Here is a 17,509-nt window from a genome sequence, read left to right as displayed (position 1 = left end):
TAACATATGGCAATCCATACGTTTACAAATAACAGAATTGTTGCTTCAGAGAAAATACATCTGATACTGTTTTAATATTCAGGATTTCTCTTCCCAATCTCATAGAAGGGTAAGCTAAAACGCAAATATTAAAACCACAGAAATCCAGCCCAGGTGTAACGAATCTGAGTCAGCCACAAGAGCTTTGCTCACCTGAAGTTCAACACAGCTGGCCTTCAGAATTGGCAGGCAAGTGGCTGCCCAAGGCGATGCCCCCCACCTCTGACCCCCATTTCCTGAATATGCAGCTTGAGACTGATCTTGATTCTCATGCAGAGACCTCAAGGGCAGTGAGGAATAATGCCTGCCAAGCTCTTCAGTGTTCTTGAGCCATCCCCATTTATCTCAAAGTGGTGTCTGCCTGCAACTTCCTTCATTCAAAGCCAATCACGTTCTTGAAAAAGATTGGTTTTCTGAATCAGAAATATACAAGGGCTGCTTTCAACATGGAGGTCTCCAAGATCCTCCCAACTGACTTGTATTTTGCTTTGTTTTCGTTCACGACATTTGTGGACTGCCCTTCATAATATTTATCTTCATAATATTTATCCCAGGGCAGCATGCTGAGGAACCTCTCCTTGTGCTCTGTAGATTGTTCTGGGGCATGCAATCAGTTCACGTGGCATGAACTAGTTTATTGCAAACCATATACACCCAAAAACTCCCCTGTGGTTGCAGATTGCAGGGGAAGATGGAAGCAGACATGTGAGCAGTGTCCTGTCCACCTTCACTCATCTTCTCACTGAGGAAGCCCTTAAAAGCTACCATTACAACCTAGATAGTTTGAAAAAAGGACCTTGGCTGGATCACCCATCACAGCCTCAAGCAGAGAAATTTGCAGCCAACCAACCCTCCCTCCCTATCAAGAGGGAGGGGAGCAAAGAGGTTTCCCTCCATGGCTCCCCACAAATGCCAGGAATGACATGTACGTGCAAGGATGCTGTGTTTCCTCATAGGACAATTGTGTAGGTCTCACAGCCAAGACAAAATGCCAACCCTGTATCTGACCTGGGCAGTTTGAATCTCGTCCTCTCTGCTTCCTACAAGCTCCCAACATTCATAATGGGGCAAGAAGGGCTCTTTATCCTAGTCTGCCCTTTTGGTGTGACTAATCCAGGGTGTATTTGGAGACAAAGCCCAGTGCCTGAGCTCTGCTCAAACTGCAAAGAATTTCCTGTTTGCGCCCCTCTCCCTTTGGTAAGCGGACAGCCCAGCGGTTGGTGCTCTGTGGCTCAGCACCCCGGAACTGCAAGTGGGATGGGAAGGCAGGCAAGACGGGGGGTGGGTGGGGGGTAGATGCAGGAACAACAGCTAGAATAAGAGGCAGCAGCAACAGGGCTGCTTGAGCTGCCAACCAGATTCCAGGAATAACAGGCCTTCATCAGGGAGCAGTATCACAAGAAGAGCTCCCTCCATTTGCCAGCTCAAAGGCAGCTGTCTCTAGGAAGGCTCACAGGTGATACAAGCTAGCACACTCATGTCCACAGCTCTGCTCCCATAGTAGGTTGGCTTAATAGTGGTGAATCGTTCTAAGTAAGCATGCTTAGGATTGCACTGTAAAGCAAATGGCTGAATCTGTGTTTGGTGACAAACACCGAACCAAGCGCAGAATTGAGCGCACTCTGAGCGCACACCCTCCTGTTTTCTCCAAAATTGAGGGGAATATGAAACACAGGAGTGATGTAAACCAAAACTGGCGTAGATGCAAACAGGTTTATAGGCTAAAAACCGGCTGTTAGTAGACACTTGTCTACAATCACTGGCTGATTAGCTGTAATGTCACAGAATGTTCATAAACATTACCAGTTGCTAAGAGGAAAGTAGGAGGACAGTTTGACAAAAGCAAACCTCATTTAGGCCCTAAAGGCAAATGGGATGGGATGGAGGAAGGGGGTCCATCTGCGCAGGGGGTTGCATAATACCTTAAAATAGGCAGATACACCTTGCAATGATAGCTCATGTACTTAATTATGCAAAGGACACTGGACTAAATAAGAGTCCTTGCAATGTTATAATACTTTGCAACTCCTTGCATATAATATTGTTACAAAATCTTACACTTATAACAACTATATGCCCCAAGTTTAAAAGTTTGTCTTTTTTGTAAACCACTCTGAGGTGTTTTGTGGTTTACAATCAAGCAGCACATAAATTTCATGGAATAAATAAATATTTGTGATTAGGCAACTGAACTAAATTATTGGAAATATTAGTGTTTCTATCTAATATTTGGTAAATGATATAACTGGAAACCTGGCGTGCTCTGGTCCATGGGGTCACGAAGAGTCGGACACGACTAAACGACTAAACAACAACATAACTGGAAAGGGGTAGTCTCATTTTATGCATGTTTGGAAGTGCAGCTGAATTCTATGGCCTGGATGTGCCCAGGACCACAGCCTTAGTTTCAGAGAGAGTTAAAGAGAGATTTCTATAGCAAAATGCAATTGGGAAACGAATTGGGGTTTTTCATCAGCTCTCACCCCCTTCACCGGAGGCAGCCAGCACCTTCCTTGTTCTGGAGCACTGACTCTAGTCAGTAGGACCACAATGGGCTCCAGATGGGGCCTACTTGTCCCTAGAATTGCTGGGCAAGAGCAGAACCTGGCAAAAATGTGGCATCTCTTGTCTCCAGTCCTTGCTCTACAAGCCTGTTGGGGATACTGTGCTGTAATCTCAAAAGTTGCAAGAGAGTTTAAGAGAAGTGTCGTTGGTCAGTGGCCACCTTCCTGCTCCTCCTGCACAACAGTTCAAAGCACTTTGCCCTCTTCCCCGGCTAATCTGTCACTGATCAGCCCTTCCTTTACATGAGCCCTTGCCCACTGCCTCCACAGAAAGCACATGCTTTGAAACACTGGAAGCAGAGCAAGCAAACTGGTCAGATTTGCCTAACCTGCTATGATTGCAGGGTGAGGATGCTTTTGATTCAGATATGGCTTCTCTCTCTCTCTCTCTCTCTCTCTCTCTCTCTCTCTCTCTCTCTGTGTGTGTGTGTGTGTGTGCTGTGCACACCCATAGCGTATACAGGGCCAGCTCCAAATAAAACAAAACCTGCTGTTAACAGTTATCAACTTCGCAAATCCCCACCAGACACTCTCTTTCAGCAAGTCAAAAGAGACCTCCAAACTGCTGCTGACCTAAGCTGGTCCAAGAAAGAGAGCACTTCTCCAGTTCTATCCGCTTTTTTCCCTGGATTCAATGCAGCAGCAGCAGCAGCAACAACTGCCTTGGAAATTCATTTTCCACAAGGAAAGAAGTGAAATGTCATGATGGAAGAGTTTAGTCCTTGGCAACCAGCAGAAGGATGTTGCAAGAAGTGGGAGGTAGAGAGGATGGGGTTCCAAAGGGATGGAAAGACTTGGAGGATGCCAGGCATTGCAACCCCTATGGCTGTCGCCAATTGAAACAATTACAATTAAAAGAATAAACATGGATAGGTGGTGGGTGACCTATAGAGATTTGTTGGACTTTTCGAGGAACAAACCCGGACTGAAACCACTGGAAGAAGTAAGGAGCCAAGTTACCGATTGGCTTCAGTATCACCAATTACATGATATATTTAAATTAGATAAGAAAAATTGTGGGGTTTTTTAAAAGCTCTCAGTTTGAAAAAAGAGTTATTGACGAACAAGGAAAAATTATTGTCCAAAATGTATACACTATTATTGGAATGGGAAACAAAAGATGAGCTGATTAAAGAATCAATGACTCACTGGGCAATGGATATAGGATATAATATAGACGTAAACCTCTGGGAGAAACTTTGGGAAAAGCTATCTGAAATTTACTGCATGCTACACACTGAAAGAGAATTATATGAAAATGATCCATAGATGGTATTTAACTCCGAGTAGATTGGCTAAGATGTATAAGGTGGAATCGGACTTGTGTTAGAAATGCAAAGAAGTAGAAGAAACTCTTTTCCATATGTGGTGGATATGCAAAAAAGTTAAAGTATACTGGGAAATGATATATAATGAGATGAAAAAGATGTTTAAAACAACTTTCAAAAAAAAAAAGGTAGCGTCATTTCTGTTAGAAATTATTCAGAAAGAGGTTTCCAGGAGTCAGAAGAACTTATTCATGTACGCAACAACAGCGGCTCGGATCTTGTTAGCCCAAAAATGGAAAGTGAGAGAAGTCCCTAGTAAGGAAGACTGGCAACTTAAGATGATAGAATATGCAGAATTAGCAGGCTTAACAAGTAGAATATGAGAACAAGAAGAACAGGTATTTAAAGGAGTGGAATTTTTTTGTCAAGTATATTGAAAATAATTGTGCACAGTTAAAAATGCTGGCAGTATTAAAGTAATTCAACAATATAACATATTTTGAACTGATGTAAGATAGGAAAATTAAATTAGTTGGATATATTAAAATATGCAGGAATGGTGGATAAGTTAAATGAACCTTGGAAAGGGAGGGAGGGAAGTAAATGAATGTATGGTATAATAAAACAAGTTTAATTTGAAATGTAAAATTTGAAAATTTAATAAAAAATATTAATAATTAAAAAGAGAGTCCCCAACCTCCCAAGGGAGTCTGTTCCACCATTGAACAGTGCTTACTGTCAGAAAATTCTTCCTTATGTTTAGCTGGAATCTCCTTTCTTGTAACTCGAATCCATTGGTTTGAGTCCTAGCCTCTGGAGCAGGAGAAAACAAGCTTGCTCCATCTTCCATGTGACGGCCCTTTAGATATTTGATGATGGCTATCATATCTCCCCTCTTTTCCAGGCCAAACAAAATAATTCAAATACTGCTTTAGAAGGGAGAGGGGGGGTGAAATCACAAAATAGCTGCATTCTGTACTAGCTACAGCAGCTGACCCATCTTCAAGGGCAGTCCCACATGTAGGGCACAGCACTAGTCTAAACAGAAGATTACAGGAGCATAAATATCTCTGGCTAGACTCTTTGTCAGGAGAGGCTGGCACACAAAGCTGGCGAAAGACAAGATGTGCCACTGAGGTCCCTTGTGCTTCTATAGTGGCAGCAGCTAGATCAATAAGCTCCAACAATCTGCACACACGATTCCTCAAGAGGAGTGTGAACCCACCCAGAAGATCTGGAACACCATCTCCTCAAACAGCCTCTGTCTTGGTGATTCAATTAGGGCTTCTAATGACATCAAGCGATTGACTGGTGGGTGGTCACCTTTGCCAACTGGCAAAGTTGGGCCCTGGGGGTGTGGGGAGATAATGAACTTGCCCTCTGGGTCAAAAAGGTCTCCCTTCCCTCCCCTCTCCCGGTCAGTGCAGAACTCTTCTTTCTGCAAAAGGAGCAATTTGGGAAGAGATCTGCTACCTGATCCCTGCAATGAAATGGAAAAAGCACCAGGGAAGGGTTGGGGGGCAGTAGGAAGGCAAGTTAATGCTGCCCATCTCCAGCTAATTCGGGGAGGGGATGCTTTTCAGCTGCATTTGTTATGAAAGTCACTGCCAATGTTTAATGGAATGTAGGTCACAGTTAATCAGATGTTCAGTCTGTCTGACAGCTCCGAATATTCAGCAGTCATGGGAGAAAAACGGCATAGAAAATACACAGAAGAGAACAGCTCACACGCAAAGTGACCCTCCAGGACCCATAAGCCTGGGGGCGGAATGGGGCTGTGTCACAGTGACACCAATCTGGGGCAGGAACTGACATTAAAGAAATGGGGGAGGGGCAGACATCTCCCCACCCCCACCCCCTACCCTGGTAAAATCCACACAGCAACTCTCACTTTTCCTGTTACTTAAATGGCTTGCTATTTTCCTACAGGTCTCCCCTACACACAACTGACAAAGAAGGCCCTCATGGTCATTTACAGGCTAAAGAAGACTGACCACCCCTCACTCTCATCTTTGCCCCAGGGCCAGAGCGCCTTCCTTCCACCCCACCCTTTCTTGGCCAGCTCAGGAGACTCTGATACAAGCGCCTTCCAGGAAGCAAGAGCCCTTCCTGCTGCAGCCTTCATAGAGCCGGGGTGGGGGGTGGGGGAAGGGCCCCAGCAGTTGTCACTACTCTTGGCCCAAAGCCCACACAAAGAGCGCCAGGGACCTGCATTCACAGCAGCCGCACAGCAGCAGCTTGCCCATGAAACAGAGCAGATTTCGAAGATATGAAGAGGGGAGTAGACGTGCAGCCTCTCCTGGAGCCATTTCCAGAACGAACCATTTGTAGGTGGTATTGCTGGACTCCCAACTCCCATCATTCCTGGCTATGTGATGCCATACTGGCTGTTGGGGCTGATGGGATTTGGAGTCCAACACCAACACCTGGCTCCCTGGTTTAGGCATTTTTTTTTTAATGGATCTTTGGACATGGACTCGATTCCCCAGTGCATGCACTGGGCTTCTTTGAAAAACAGCAGCACAAACAGCAGCTGCCCTTCTATGCAAGAATCCTAAGCGTCCGGCAAAGAGAAAGCTCTCCTGAAAGGGAAGGAGCCTTCCAAATGCAGCTGCTGTACCCGAAGGGAGGAGGAGAAAAGGGGAGGGGACAGCTGGTGGCTCACCCTGCCTTGCCCTGCCGGACAACAGCCTCAAGAGCAGGCACTCTGCGCCTGGAGAAGGAGGAGGAAAGAGCTGGCTTCTTGCTGCCTGCGGTTCATGCAGGATCCCCAAGGAGACCTAAACAAGCTCCCCTGGCACGCTGATGGGAACGGGCTCCTTCCCATCTCCTCCATGGCTCTGCTTGTTTCCATGGCAATACCACAAGGGAAAGTTTCCATCCCAGATGCCAAATGCCTGTGGATGAGGCACAGCCCTCCGAGGCTGACCAAATATAGACAAAACTCAAAAAGTGCTTCACTGTGCAGGGCAAGGAGGATGGACCTGAAGTCCTCTCACAAAACAGCTCCAGGAACGGCTCTTGGCACACCCTTGGGGATCTTGCCTGCTGAGAGTTGCAGCCCCCCACCCAACTCAAAGACTACAGCCCCTGGAGCAGAAGAGCCACAGAAGAAAACTGGACGGTTCAGATCGCTGCTCCCTTTAGCCTCTCTGCCAAGGGGGAAAGAGAGGCAAGAGGCCAGTCACCACCACCACCACACAGAGGGACTCTGCAAGAAGTCTGAATGGCAACAGACGTGGGCCTCAGCTGGGGCTGAAGGTGACAAGCTCAAGGGGCAGGAAAGGCCAGCAGGGAAGCTTCAACTTAAGGCAGAGCCCAGGCTAGAAAACCCATGCAAATTATGTTTGCCTGGGGGTGGTGGGAGGCATGGCTGGCTGGCAGGATCTGGGCCATGCACAGGGATCCTTCTACTTCCCGCAGCACCATGTGCTGAAGTCAGAGCTGGGCACTGTCGGCACACACAGGAATACCCAGTAGTGGTGCCAGGCCAGGCGGACGCTCCATCATTGCTGTTGAAAATGAACTACTGTTCCTTCTCTTACTCCAGCCAGCCTACATGAGTCACGGGGCCAAGAGACACTCCTTCTCCTAACAAACAGAAACTGTCATGGGAAGTGCTGTCTATTAAAAACACAGGCCCTGACTGAGTGCACCCACACAAGTCCACAAGCAGATCTGCCCCTAAGGATCAGCTGACCCCACCATCAACGAGCACCATCAACCAACCAGAACTCCAGTCTTCCACAACCAGCACTTGCCAGATGCAGAGAGCTCTGAAGGTCCTGCCAAAGCCACCATAAGGTGTGCTAGAAGGAAAGGAAGGCCAATGTGATGGCAGAGAACCAGCAAGTGGGGCCAGCTCCTGACCCAACATAAAGCTCTGGGCTTAATGCAGCAGCTGCACAGGAGAGAGGGGGAGGGGCATAGACAGACACGGCTTCTCTCCTCATGGTACCACAACAAGGCAGCCTGCTGGATAAGTCCACACCTTCCTGCCTCGTGTACTGGACAGAAAAATCATAGCATTATTATTATTGTTGCCTTAGTGTTATTATCTTGAAAATGTGCACCCTGCCCTGCTAACAACAAATAGCATTTTATACGTGCTCTCCTGTGCCCAGGGAGTCCTCCCCACCCCTTTGTTGCTGGACAGTCCTGCAGCAAGACAGCCTCTGCAGAAGCCCTGCCTCTTTGTAGGGCAGGCGGCAAAGGAAGTAGGGCAAGTCACAGGTTGCTCCAGGATGCCCCAGAGAGGCGTTGGCAACTTACGCTGTTTGCAGGAGTTCTGGGTTGGGCACGCACTGTAGGCGGTGGGAGAGGAGCTGGAAGGCATTGCTCTGGGGCAGGAGCATCAGAAGCCCATACAGAGCCTTGATGAGGTAAGGGTTGTTCTTCACGTCCAGCAGCTGCAAGCGGAGATCTGCAAGCAAAGAAGGGAAGGGTAAGCAGGGCTGTGAAAGCTGCTGACCTTTGTCCAAAGAGGGGGAAGGAGGGAGGGAGGGAGAGGCAGGGTGCACAGAACCTCTGAGTCCTTCTCTTCCATCCATCTTCTTGCCTTTTGCATGCATGCTTGCAGCCACATGCCATCACACCACTTGTGTCTCCCTGGTGGAAAATGGGGAGTTTTCTGCCATGGAAAGCACAGAGATGCTGCCATCCCATCCACTCAGCAAACAGACCCAGAAATAGGAGAGGGACACTGGACAGTGAAATGGTAAAGAATCTTGGAGGGTCAGGGTGGGGGGTGGGGAGAGTCACAGTGGGACTGCCTTTGTGCAAGAAGGAGTGTTGTGTGCATGCATGTCTCTTTGGTAGCATGTCTCTTGGGTAAGTTTGCCATTGAAGCAGCAGGTTCAGGAGACAGTGTGAGGTCCAGGCAGGGATATGAGCCCAAGGGCTGACTCAGAAGGTCACACGACAGCCTGATCAATGGCTCAATAGTCTGCATGGGAACAAGCTTCTTGGCTTCCTTTTCCCACATCAACTGGCACTGTTACCTTGGGACTACCAAGCTGAGTTCTGGTCAACAGGAAAAACAACCAAATGCTATCTTGCCAGAAAGGGGGAAAGGGGACATTAAAGTTCTGAGTAGTAGAGCTCACGAAGGAGTTTGACAAGGGAAGAGGAGATCAGAGGAGAGGCTTGAAAGCTGGAGAAGGCAACACAGTCAAGGACAGGCTGGACATAAGTTTAGGTTGAGCCACCTGAAAGGCTCACCTCACAGTAGCCAAGTGTATCCATAGCAAAAAAGTCACAGGGTGTGAAGGGTTTAAAGGACATGGAGGTGGTTGTTCTAGCAGGACAATGCAAGGGCGTTTTGAGCTGCCAAGGGAAGCTGTGGTGTCACCTTCCTTGAAGGCAGCTGGAGGGTGGAAGCGGACAGGGAGATCTTTTTCTTCCTCTCCCATAATACTAGAACTGATCCAATGAGGCTGATCCAATGAGGGAGATTCAGGAGAGGCAAAGAAAAGTTCTTCTTCACCAAGTGTACAGTTAAACTATGGAATCTGCTCCACATGATGTTGTGAAGGCCACCAACTTGGATGGCTTTAAAAGATTAGACAAATTCACAGAGGAGGATAGGGCCATCAATGGCCCCGAGCCACAATGGCTGCTTACTAGCTCCAGAATCAGAAGCAGCCTGCTTTTGAATCCCAGTTGCTGGGAATCACATGGAAAGAGTGCAGCTGTGGACTTTCCACTGAAGCAACTTGATGGCTGCTGTGAGAACAGAATGCTGGACTAGATGGGCCTCCTTTGGCCTGATCCAGCTGCAGAGCTCTTCTTATGAGGGGCAGCAGGCAGGAGAGGCTTTATTTGGAAAAGGGGACCTTGGTGTAGGCCAGGGTGCTGCTCCAGATTGCCTTGCAGGTCCCCTCCAGAGTGAGATGGTTGCCTTGCAACAGCCCAGTTGGGCAGGCATGGGTGGGAGACAGCAGTGCCCCACCCCCAGTGAAGATCCCAGCAATTCAAAAGAACGAGGGGGGCTTCTGCATGGAACAGAAGCTCCTTGCAACCATCACTGCAAGTGGCTCCTGTGTTGACATCCACTACACTGGTGGCTACTGCAGCTGCATGGAAAGGAAAACTCTGGAGGGCATGGTACAAGGTCACACGGTTCAGCAGGAGTGGGAGAAATTGTTGTTTCTGCTGCTGAAGCTCTCTTTTCTGTAGCAACAGGTAGCTCAGAAGCACATTCCTAAGTGGAACTTGTCACCTGGGTTTCCACACCCACCCTCCAACGCAAAGGTTGGACTCAAAAAGGGTCTTTTTTTGTGGGGGACTATAGGCTACCTAGTAGTCCAACCCCTTGCCTGCTCAATGCAGGAGACTGAGAGCTGGAGCCTCCATCCCCAGCAGATCAAAGAGGGATTTGTCCAGCCTCTGAGAACATAAGAAGAGCCTGTTGGATCAGGGAAACAATCTGTCTAGTTCAGCATCCTGTTCTCACCATGGCCACCCAGATGCCTATAGGAAAACTGCAAGCAGGACCTGAGCACAAGAGCACTCTCATCTCTTGTGGTTCCCAGCAAACCAATATTCAGAAGCATGACTGCCTCCAGCTGTGAAAGGCAGAGCGTGGCCATTGTGGCTAGTAGCCTTTGCTTGAAGGAAGACAGCTAAGGAGGGCCTCCACCCCACCCTGCAATCGCCTTGTCCAACAGCTCTTCCCAGCAAGCCTCTTAATGTTCAGCTAATAGCTACCCACCTATTACTTAAGCCCATGTGAACAAGTCTCTGTCCTCTCTGGGGCAGCAGCAGCAGCAGCAGCAGCGAAGAAGGCTCTCCACTTCTCTTATGCAGGGGGCCCTCAGGGACTTGAAGTATGTTATCCTTTTCTTCTCCAGAGCAGACCCACTCAGTTCCTCCCACCTTCCCCCCTGGGACTGGTTTTTCATCCCCTGTTTCCCTTGGTCTCCCCTGAGCAAATGCAGTTTGTGTCCCTAACCTACATTCTGCTCCCTATCCACTGCAATGCTGCTGCTGCTTTTGGATGGCCCTAATGGGCACATGAGCCAGAAGGTCTCACAGCAAAGAGGCTCATAACTTCTGCTCTATTTATTTGGGCCACGTCGCCAGTTGCAATGAGGGAGTGGGGGAGGAGAGGGGCCTCGGGTACGTGTGTCAATGCTAATGCACCACAAAGTGCAAAGCCCCCCAAACCCTCCTGCCAATGCGAGCGCGCACACATACACACTTCAGCGAGAGTGAAAGAGAGCTTACATGTAAAAATCGGACACTCGATCAACTGGACCAGCTTGTCAACCTCAATCAGGAAATCCACTGTGACCTCCAGGTCACCACTGAGCACGGCTGTTAAGGAGCCTAATCTGCCCATGCTGGCAGGGGCTGATGGGATTTGTAGTCCAAAACATCTGGAAGGCACTAGGCAGGGGGGTGGGCAGAAGCCACACAGCCTAACACCACACTGCCCTACAAAGCCAAAGACCAGAGAGAGGATGAACAAGCTTCTTCTCTTAAGCTCCTGGCTTTGAAGATGACATGATGAAGGTGCTTGCAAAACACCGCTGCCTTTTGATGGGGCTCGTACAGAGACACAGAGAGGCCTTCCTGGAAGAAACTCCCTCCCCCCTTGCCTACCCGCAGGCCACTTTTCCAATGCTAAGCACAAAATGTGGATTATTCTGCCAGATCTGACTGTTCCCGCCTTCTCAACATGGAAACATGAGCTAAAAACAGAGAAGCTGTTTAATCCTCATTGTTGGAAAAAAAAAATCCTGGGAACGGACAGTTTCTGCTAAGGCAGGCCCATGTTCAAAATTTTTGTGGCAGAAGCAGGTCAGTGGTAACAGCAAAAATCTAAATGTACACAGTCTAGTGTAGCCTTCGCCAACCTGGTGCTGTCTGGGGAGCTGATGGGAGTTGCAGTCCAAAATGTCTGGAGTGTCCTAGGTAGGCGAAGGATGCTCTAGCGGATTAAAAGTTAATGGTGGTCATAAACTTAGTAAGATTAAAATTATTGTAATTTTAATAGACTCCAAGTGCTCTTAAAAGAGAATCTGAACTTGTGTGTACCTAAGAGATTGGTCATGCACATACAGCCTGTAGTACTCTGTTTATGCCCAATAATATAATTTTTAGAAGTCTGAAGATGAGTTTGCCATGAATTTTAAAACATGGTTCAAAGCACATAGGAGAGACTTCAGACAAAAAGCAGCCCCATGTAACGGGGCCTGGCGGTTTGCACCCCCAGCACCCCCCAGCAGCATTAGGTGTGAAACTGGCCTTAGCTGAGAACCGTGCGAATGCTACAAATAGGCTCTTCTCAAACCTCCCCTTTTCCTGGAAGTCCTAACCAGCAAGTTGTGCCACGTGCTCAGTGGTCAATGCTCTGCATGGCTGGGAGCTTTAGGTTTCTCTCTGTGTTACTGCAATCTATTGTAAGCTGCTTTGAGGATCAATCCAAGGCAGGATATAAATCTCCAAAATAATATCCTACTGCAGCTAAGCCAAAGGATGTGTAATTGAAACGATGCTCTGCTGTCTCTTCTGCCCCCATTCGCCCTCTGCTTTCCTCTGTTTCTGCACTATGCCAATTTTAAGATGACCAAACCCGCAGTGTTTCTCAGACTTGGGTCCCCAGCTGTTGTTGGACTACAACTCCCATCACCCCCAGCTAGCAGGACCAGTGGTCAGGGATGATGGGAGTTGCAGTCCAACAACAGCTGAGGACCCCAGTTTGAGAAACATTGCACTGAATTATGTGAGATCTGTCTGGTGAGGGAGAGAGGCAGGGAGCACATCCAGTCCTGTACATCATCCACCATCTCCCAACATCCTTACGACTTTTGAGCTCTTTTATCTGAGACACTTTTCCAGCCATAGGAGCTGTTCTGGTCTCTGCTGCTATCATGATGTGCAATGGTGAATCTCAGAAAATGAAGATCCCTTCCGCAATGTAAAGGACCTTGGGGCTGACCACTTCTAATTGGCAGCCCGAGTTCACTGCCGTATTTTATGGGCCAAGAGGCAGCAGCTTCCGAGGCCTGCTTAGACTCCACAGTGCAGACAGCCGCCGTCTCATGTACCTTCCCTCCCACCCCATGCTAGAAGGATACAACTTCTGGATGAGGTCATAGGCATGCTTGTAGTTCTGAGTGAGGAAGCAGAGGGAGACGGTGGTCACAGGGTTGTGGCACCAGGAACGGTACAGGCAGCAGAACAGGTTGCGGCTCTCCTGGGGAGACAAAAAAGTAAGAGGAGTTGACTTGCACCTCCACACACCACTCCCAAGTCCGCTCTTGGGAACCAAAGGCAACTCCAGCAAAACAGAGGCCCCAAAACTAGGTAGCAGGGTGGGAAAAGGGGTCACCTCCTGCAACAATGCAGAGCCAGATGTCCTGGTGGCAGGGCTTCAGCACTGCCAAGCACAGCAGGACCACCATGTGTGCCACTTATGGTAGATGGCGACACAAACACATGATCCGGCATTCACAGCCTGCCCCCGCCCCGGGGGGCTTTGTTAAATTTATGTTTTCTGTCCTGCTGGTAGCAGAAAACAGCTGAAAATTGCATATGGCCAGCTGATGCCAGGAAGGCAAGGAAGGGGGAAAGTGGATGTTCTTCTCATGTTCTGATTTCACTCCTGTGAGAGGCAGTGGCGACAACCAACCTGGACAGCTTTAAAAAACAGGGTGGGTGGGTGGGTGTGTTGATGCCCGCCTGAGCTCCAGCATGCAGTGCCCAAGTCACTTCAAGGGTGGGTGGAGAAAGAGGCTGCACAGCCCAGCAAAGTCACAGACACATCTTCTCAGGTGCAACTTACCGCCGTCTTCAGATCCTTAAGTTGGTTCCTCAGCTGGAAGAGCTCAGAAGAAGTCAGGAGGATGGTGTTGAGGGTGTGGACCATCGTCGAGGCAAACTTGAGGTCTTCCTCCCGCAGCAGGATGTCAGCCATTGAGTGAAAGATGTTCTCAGCATTCAGGAGAAGACAGAGTTGCCTGCATGGGACCAAAAAATGGAGATTAGGAGTTGACCAACAAAGAGGGTTGCTGTGAATTTGGAGGGTGGGTGGGTGGGATACCACCACCACAATCCCCAAATATCAAAGACAATCATCTTGGGTGAGAATCTAGGATGCAACAAGTGCCTGGCCCCATCCTCTGCAGCAAGCCTTTACAAAGGTGTTCTCCTTCCTATCAGCATTGTCACCCAGTAGGCCAAGACTGAACTTGCCCCTTAGGGAAGAAGCCCCATCGCTCCTTCTAACAGCGAACTCAGCTGGTGAGTGCCAATGGGGTTTTAGCAAACAGGGTCACTGAGGAACAAAGGAGAAATTAAAATGCTCTGGGGAATACCCCTAGGTCTTGCAAAGGTATAACACATATTATGAAGGAAAAAACACTTAGGGGAGAAGAGAAAGAATGACCCCCAACAGCCCAATGATGTAAGCTCACTCAGAGGCCATGGAATACTAGGTTGCCTGTTGGAAAGGGGAAACCAGAATGGAAGAGAGAGAAAAATGAGTATCCTAAGAGAGCAGTGCTCCATATTGCAGCTTTTTTATTACAGGCCCCATTCACACACACACATAGCAGCAGCAACAACAGCTGCCTCACCTAGTTTCTCTTCCTTCCAACTCGCTCCCTGGGACACATCAGGCAGCGCCCCCACCCTCACCCCAGACCAATCTGTTCTGGATTAACACAAGCAATTTCAAGCTTTCCAGACAGAGTGGAGGGCTGAGGTCAAACCCTTGTTCTTTCACAAATGACCTTGAGTTCAAAGCAAGTGTAAGGTAGGAAAATGCAAACAAACAAACAAACAAATCTTGCATGTGGCATTATCTTCATCCTTCGTTTCCCTTCTATCAGTTTTTTTTTTAAATTTGAATAAATATTTATTCCCCACGATTCCAGTAAAGGTTCCATGTTGTGGCAGTAATGATATATCTGGAAGGTGTGCTAGGTGATTGCAAAGTTATTTGTGCAGGGAGGAAGATGCCCCCAATTTCACAGCAGAAAGCCAGCAGAGGTTCACCTGTGTTGCACCCTGTCTCCAATTCCCAAAGATGTGCTGCAAATCTGGTGGTTCTGATTTACCAATGTATCTGCTCAGAGCCCACCCAGCCCCAGCCTTGCTGACCTTTTCTGGAGCTTTTTCACAGGGACTCAGCAAGTCACAGCAGGAATGCTCTGCTTAACCTCTCCAGGAACCCCCAAGATCTTCTGCACTGGAAACCGAGCGCCAGATTTCCCTCCGTGTTTGTTTTGATTCTATGGGCTCCCTCTTTCTCCCTGCCAAGCCTGCGGTGGTGGCACTGTAGGGTTTGCCTGAGGACGCCTGACACAAAGCCCAGTGCTAATGCCGCTACCGCTGCTGCCTCCTTTAACAAGCTTGGCTTCACAGCTCTGTGCATTCAAAGGACATGGGAAACGGCAACCTGAGTTACCCCAGGCGAGGGAGACTTGATCAATTTTCTCTTTCAGCCCTTCTAAAGGCTCTAAAGCTCTGGTTTTGATCTATTTCCAGCACAGAATAATAATTCATTTCAAGGCCTCTGCTCAAGTCCAAGAATAGTCATTCAATCAGTCCCAAACAGAAACTCTGGAGAAATCACCCCCACCCTGCTCCCCTAGTGCATTGACACTCATTAAGATTTTCTTGTCAAAGACCATTTAAATTGCAGAGACATGCTTTGAAAAAGTAGGCCTCCAACTTTGGGATACAGCTCCAGAGAGTTGGGAAGGGAGCCAACTCAAGGGGGCTTTGCCTCTCCAAGCTCATCGCTAAGCAAGGCTTCGCCCCCTCCCAGGCCCCCATCGCCATCAGAGGGTTCCACTCCACTAGCAGCAGCTTGCAAGAGTCTTGTTGTCAGCTGCTTCCTTGGGAGGCAGGGGCGGGATTCTCAGAATCAGCACCCAATGGGCTCTTACTGCAGGAACAGCTTCAAGTCTGAAAGAGGGTGATTCAGCAAGAGATTGTAGAGCACAAGCACCAAGGTTTGCATATGCAGCTCCCTTTAATCTCTCTCAGAGAGACTTGGAGAGAAATGGTCTTGATGGGGCTCCGAGTCCTATCGAGACCAACACCCCACAAACATGATTAGGGCATGCTCTTGAGATTGGGGAAACTATTCCCTAGGAAACGAAGATACGGTATTTGCTCAGATGTTTAAGTCACCCGAAGCTGCAGCGTTCTGCTTGTGCCACAGTGGCAAGTGTGCACAGGCCACAGTTCAGTGGAACAATCCAAAACAAGATACATGGCTCAATTATGTGTCTCCTCCCTCCCATCAAAGGGATGGGATGCATAGGCTGGCCCCAGTCAGAGCTGGACTCTAAGCATGAAGCACAAAAACCTTACCCAGCATTATCAGGGATGACCTTGAGTTCTGGAATGGAGAGACAATTCTTACCTGAACTCCATTTTATTATATATTTCTCAGCTCATTTTTCAGATAAAGATGTGTCTCTGAAAACACAGACCCTGCTCTCAGGCTCACAGACTAAAAACACAGGGCACCTGAGTGTGGGTGGAGGGAAAAGCATGAGAAAGATCAGACTGATACTGGCCAGAACTAAGTGGTGAGTTGTAAGCCAGGCCAGGCTGGTGGTGCCCTCCTCATCCTGTGCCCACCCGCTCATGGTTGCTATTCCTCTGGCCAGTTCAGAGGCCAGCCTCCTTTCTTCTCATGTTCGCTAGGCAATTCCATTAGCAACTGTGAGGTCAAAAACAGCATTGCTGCAAATCAGTCCAGAATTTGCTGGCGTTGTGTTGAGAAGGTACACCGTTCTGTTTCTCCTTTTCATTGGCTTCCCTGAGAAGTTGTCATGGGCCGAAACAGGGCAAACCAACTCCACCCAGAAGAGAAGCTGTAGGAAGGGGGGCACTCTACTAAACATGGGGGTTAGGGGCAAAGAGGAGAGCTGCCTGGGGTCCAGATGAACAGTTGGGATAAATGCTCTTTGATTGAGCTGTACCTCTAAGCAGCCTTGGTGGCTGGATGTGGCTTTGCAAATGTGCTCTTTCCTATTTTTCTCAGTTTTATGCATCCTCTGGCAACTTCTTCTTTGGACTCTAATGCGTTGTGTGCAGGGCTGTCTTTGAAGAATATCTGGAAACTTCAGCTCTCAACGGATGCCAGCTGGAAGAAGCCCATCACCCTGACACTGATGGACTTGCTCCATCAGTGGAGCAATTAAAGCCCTAAATTAAAGCCCTATTAAAGCCCTAAAGGTTCCAACTCCAGGTGTCTTCAGGGATCAGATCCTCCCATACGTTAACAGCTCACCAGACAAAAGTCCTGCTCTCTGAGCACCCACAAAGGCCTTCTGGATCAAGAAGCGCCCACTCAGCACGCTTCCCTATTCTGTGGAATTCACTACCTAGAACGTGCTTTTTGTATGGCAAGCTGATTTGCATTTTTGATCTGCGCTTCTGATATGCTGCTGACTGGATCTGGAGCACCTGTGGACTTGTTTTTATTTCATTTTTGTTGTGCATAACTTGAGGGCCCCATTAGGATTAGTCTGGCAACATATAAATCTGAACAATAAAGGTGCTCCTTGTGAACACCACTTTAGAACAGAAGTGCAAATTCCTGACACTTCTTTGCTCCCTACTCCACACAGAGCCAGATGTGAGGATCTCCCCTTTCCTCTACAGAGAGGA

The 17,509-nt window shown here is 48.4% G+C and overlaps 1 protein-coding gene across 1 annotated transcript in view; it reads right to left on the bottom strand.

Moving 5' to 3' along the window:
• VAC14 (VAC14 component of PIKFYVE complex) overlaps positions 1 to 17,509 on the bottom strand; it is a 70,444-nt gene that overhangs the window by 1,288 nt on the left and 51,647 nt on the right. Inside the window, exons 15-18 of the mRNA XM_053399392.1 lie at positions 13,662 to 13,836; positions 12,955 to 13,073; positions 11,099 to 11,178; positions 8,144 to 8,294 (exon numbers count right to left, since the gene is read on the bottom strand). Of these exons, the coding sequence (XP_053255367.1) occupies positions 8,144 to 8,294; positions 11,099 to 11,178; positions 12,955 to 13,073; positions 13,662 to 13,836 (525 nt within the window). The remainder of the gene's footprint in view (positions 1 to 8,143; positions 8,295 to 11,098; positions 11,179 to 12,954; positions 13,074 to 13,661; positions 13,837 to 17,509) is intronic.

This window comes from Podarcis raffonei, chromosome 8 (genome assembly GCF_027172205.1).
Source record: "Podarcis raffonei isolate rPodRaf1 chromosome 8, rPodRaf1.pri, whole genome shotgun sequence".
Classification (NCBI taxonomy): domain Eukaryota; kingdom Metazoa; phylum Chordata; class Lepidosauria; order Squamata; family Lacertidae; genus Podarcis; species Podarcis raffonei.
Note: the sequence above shows the minus strand (reverse complement) of the source record. Positions and strands in the feature narration are given on the sequence as shown.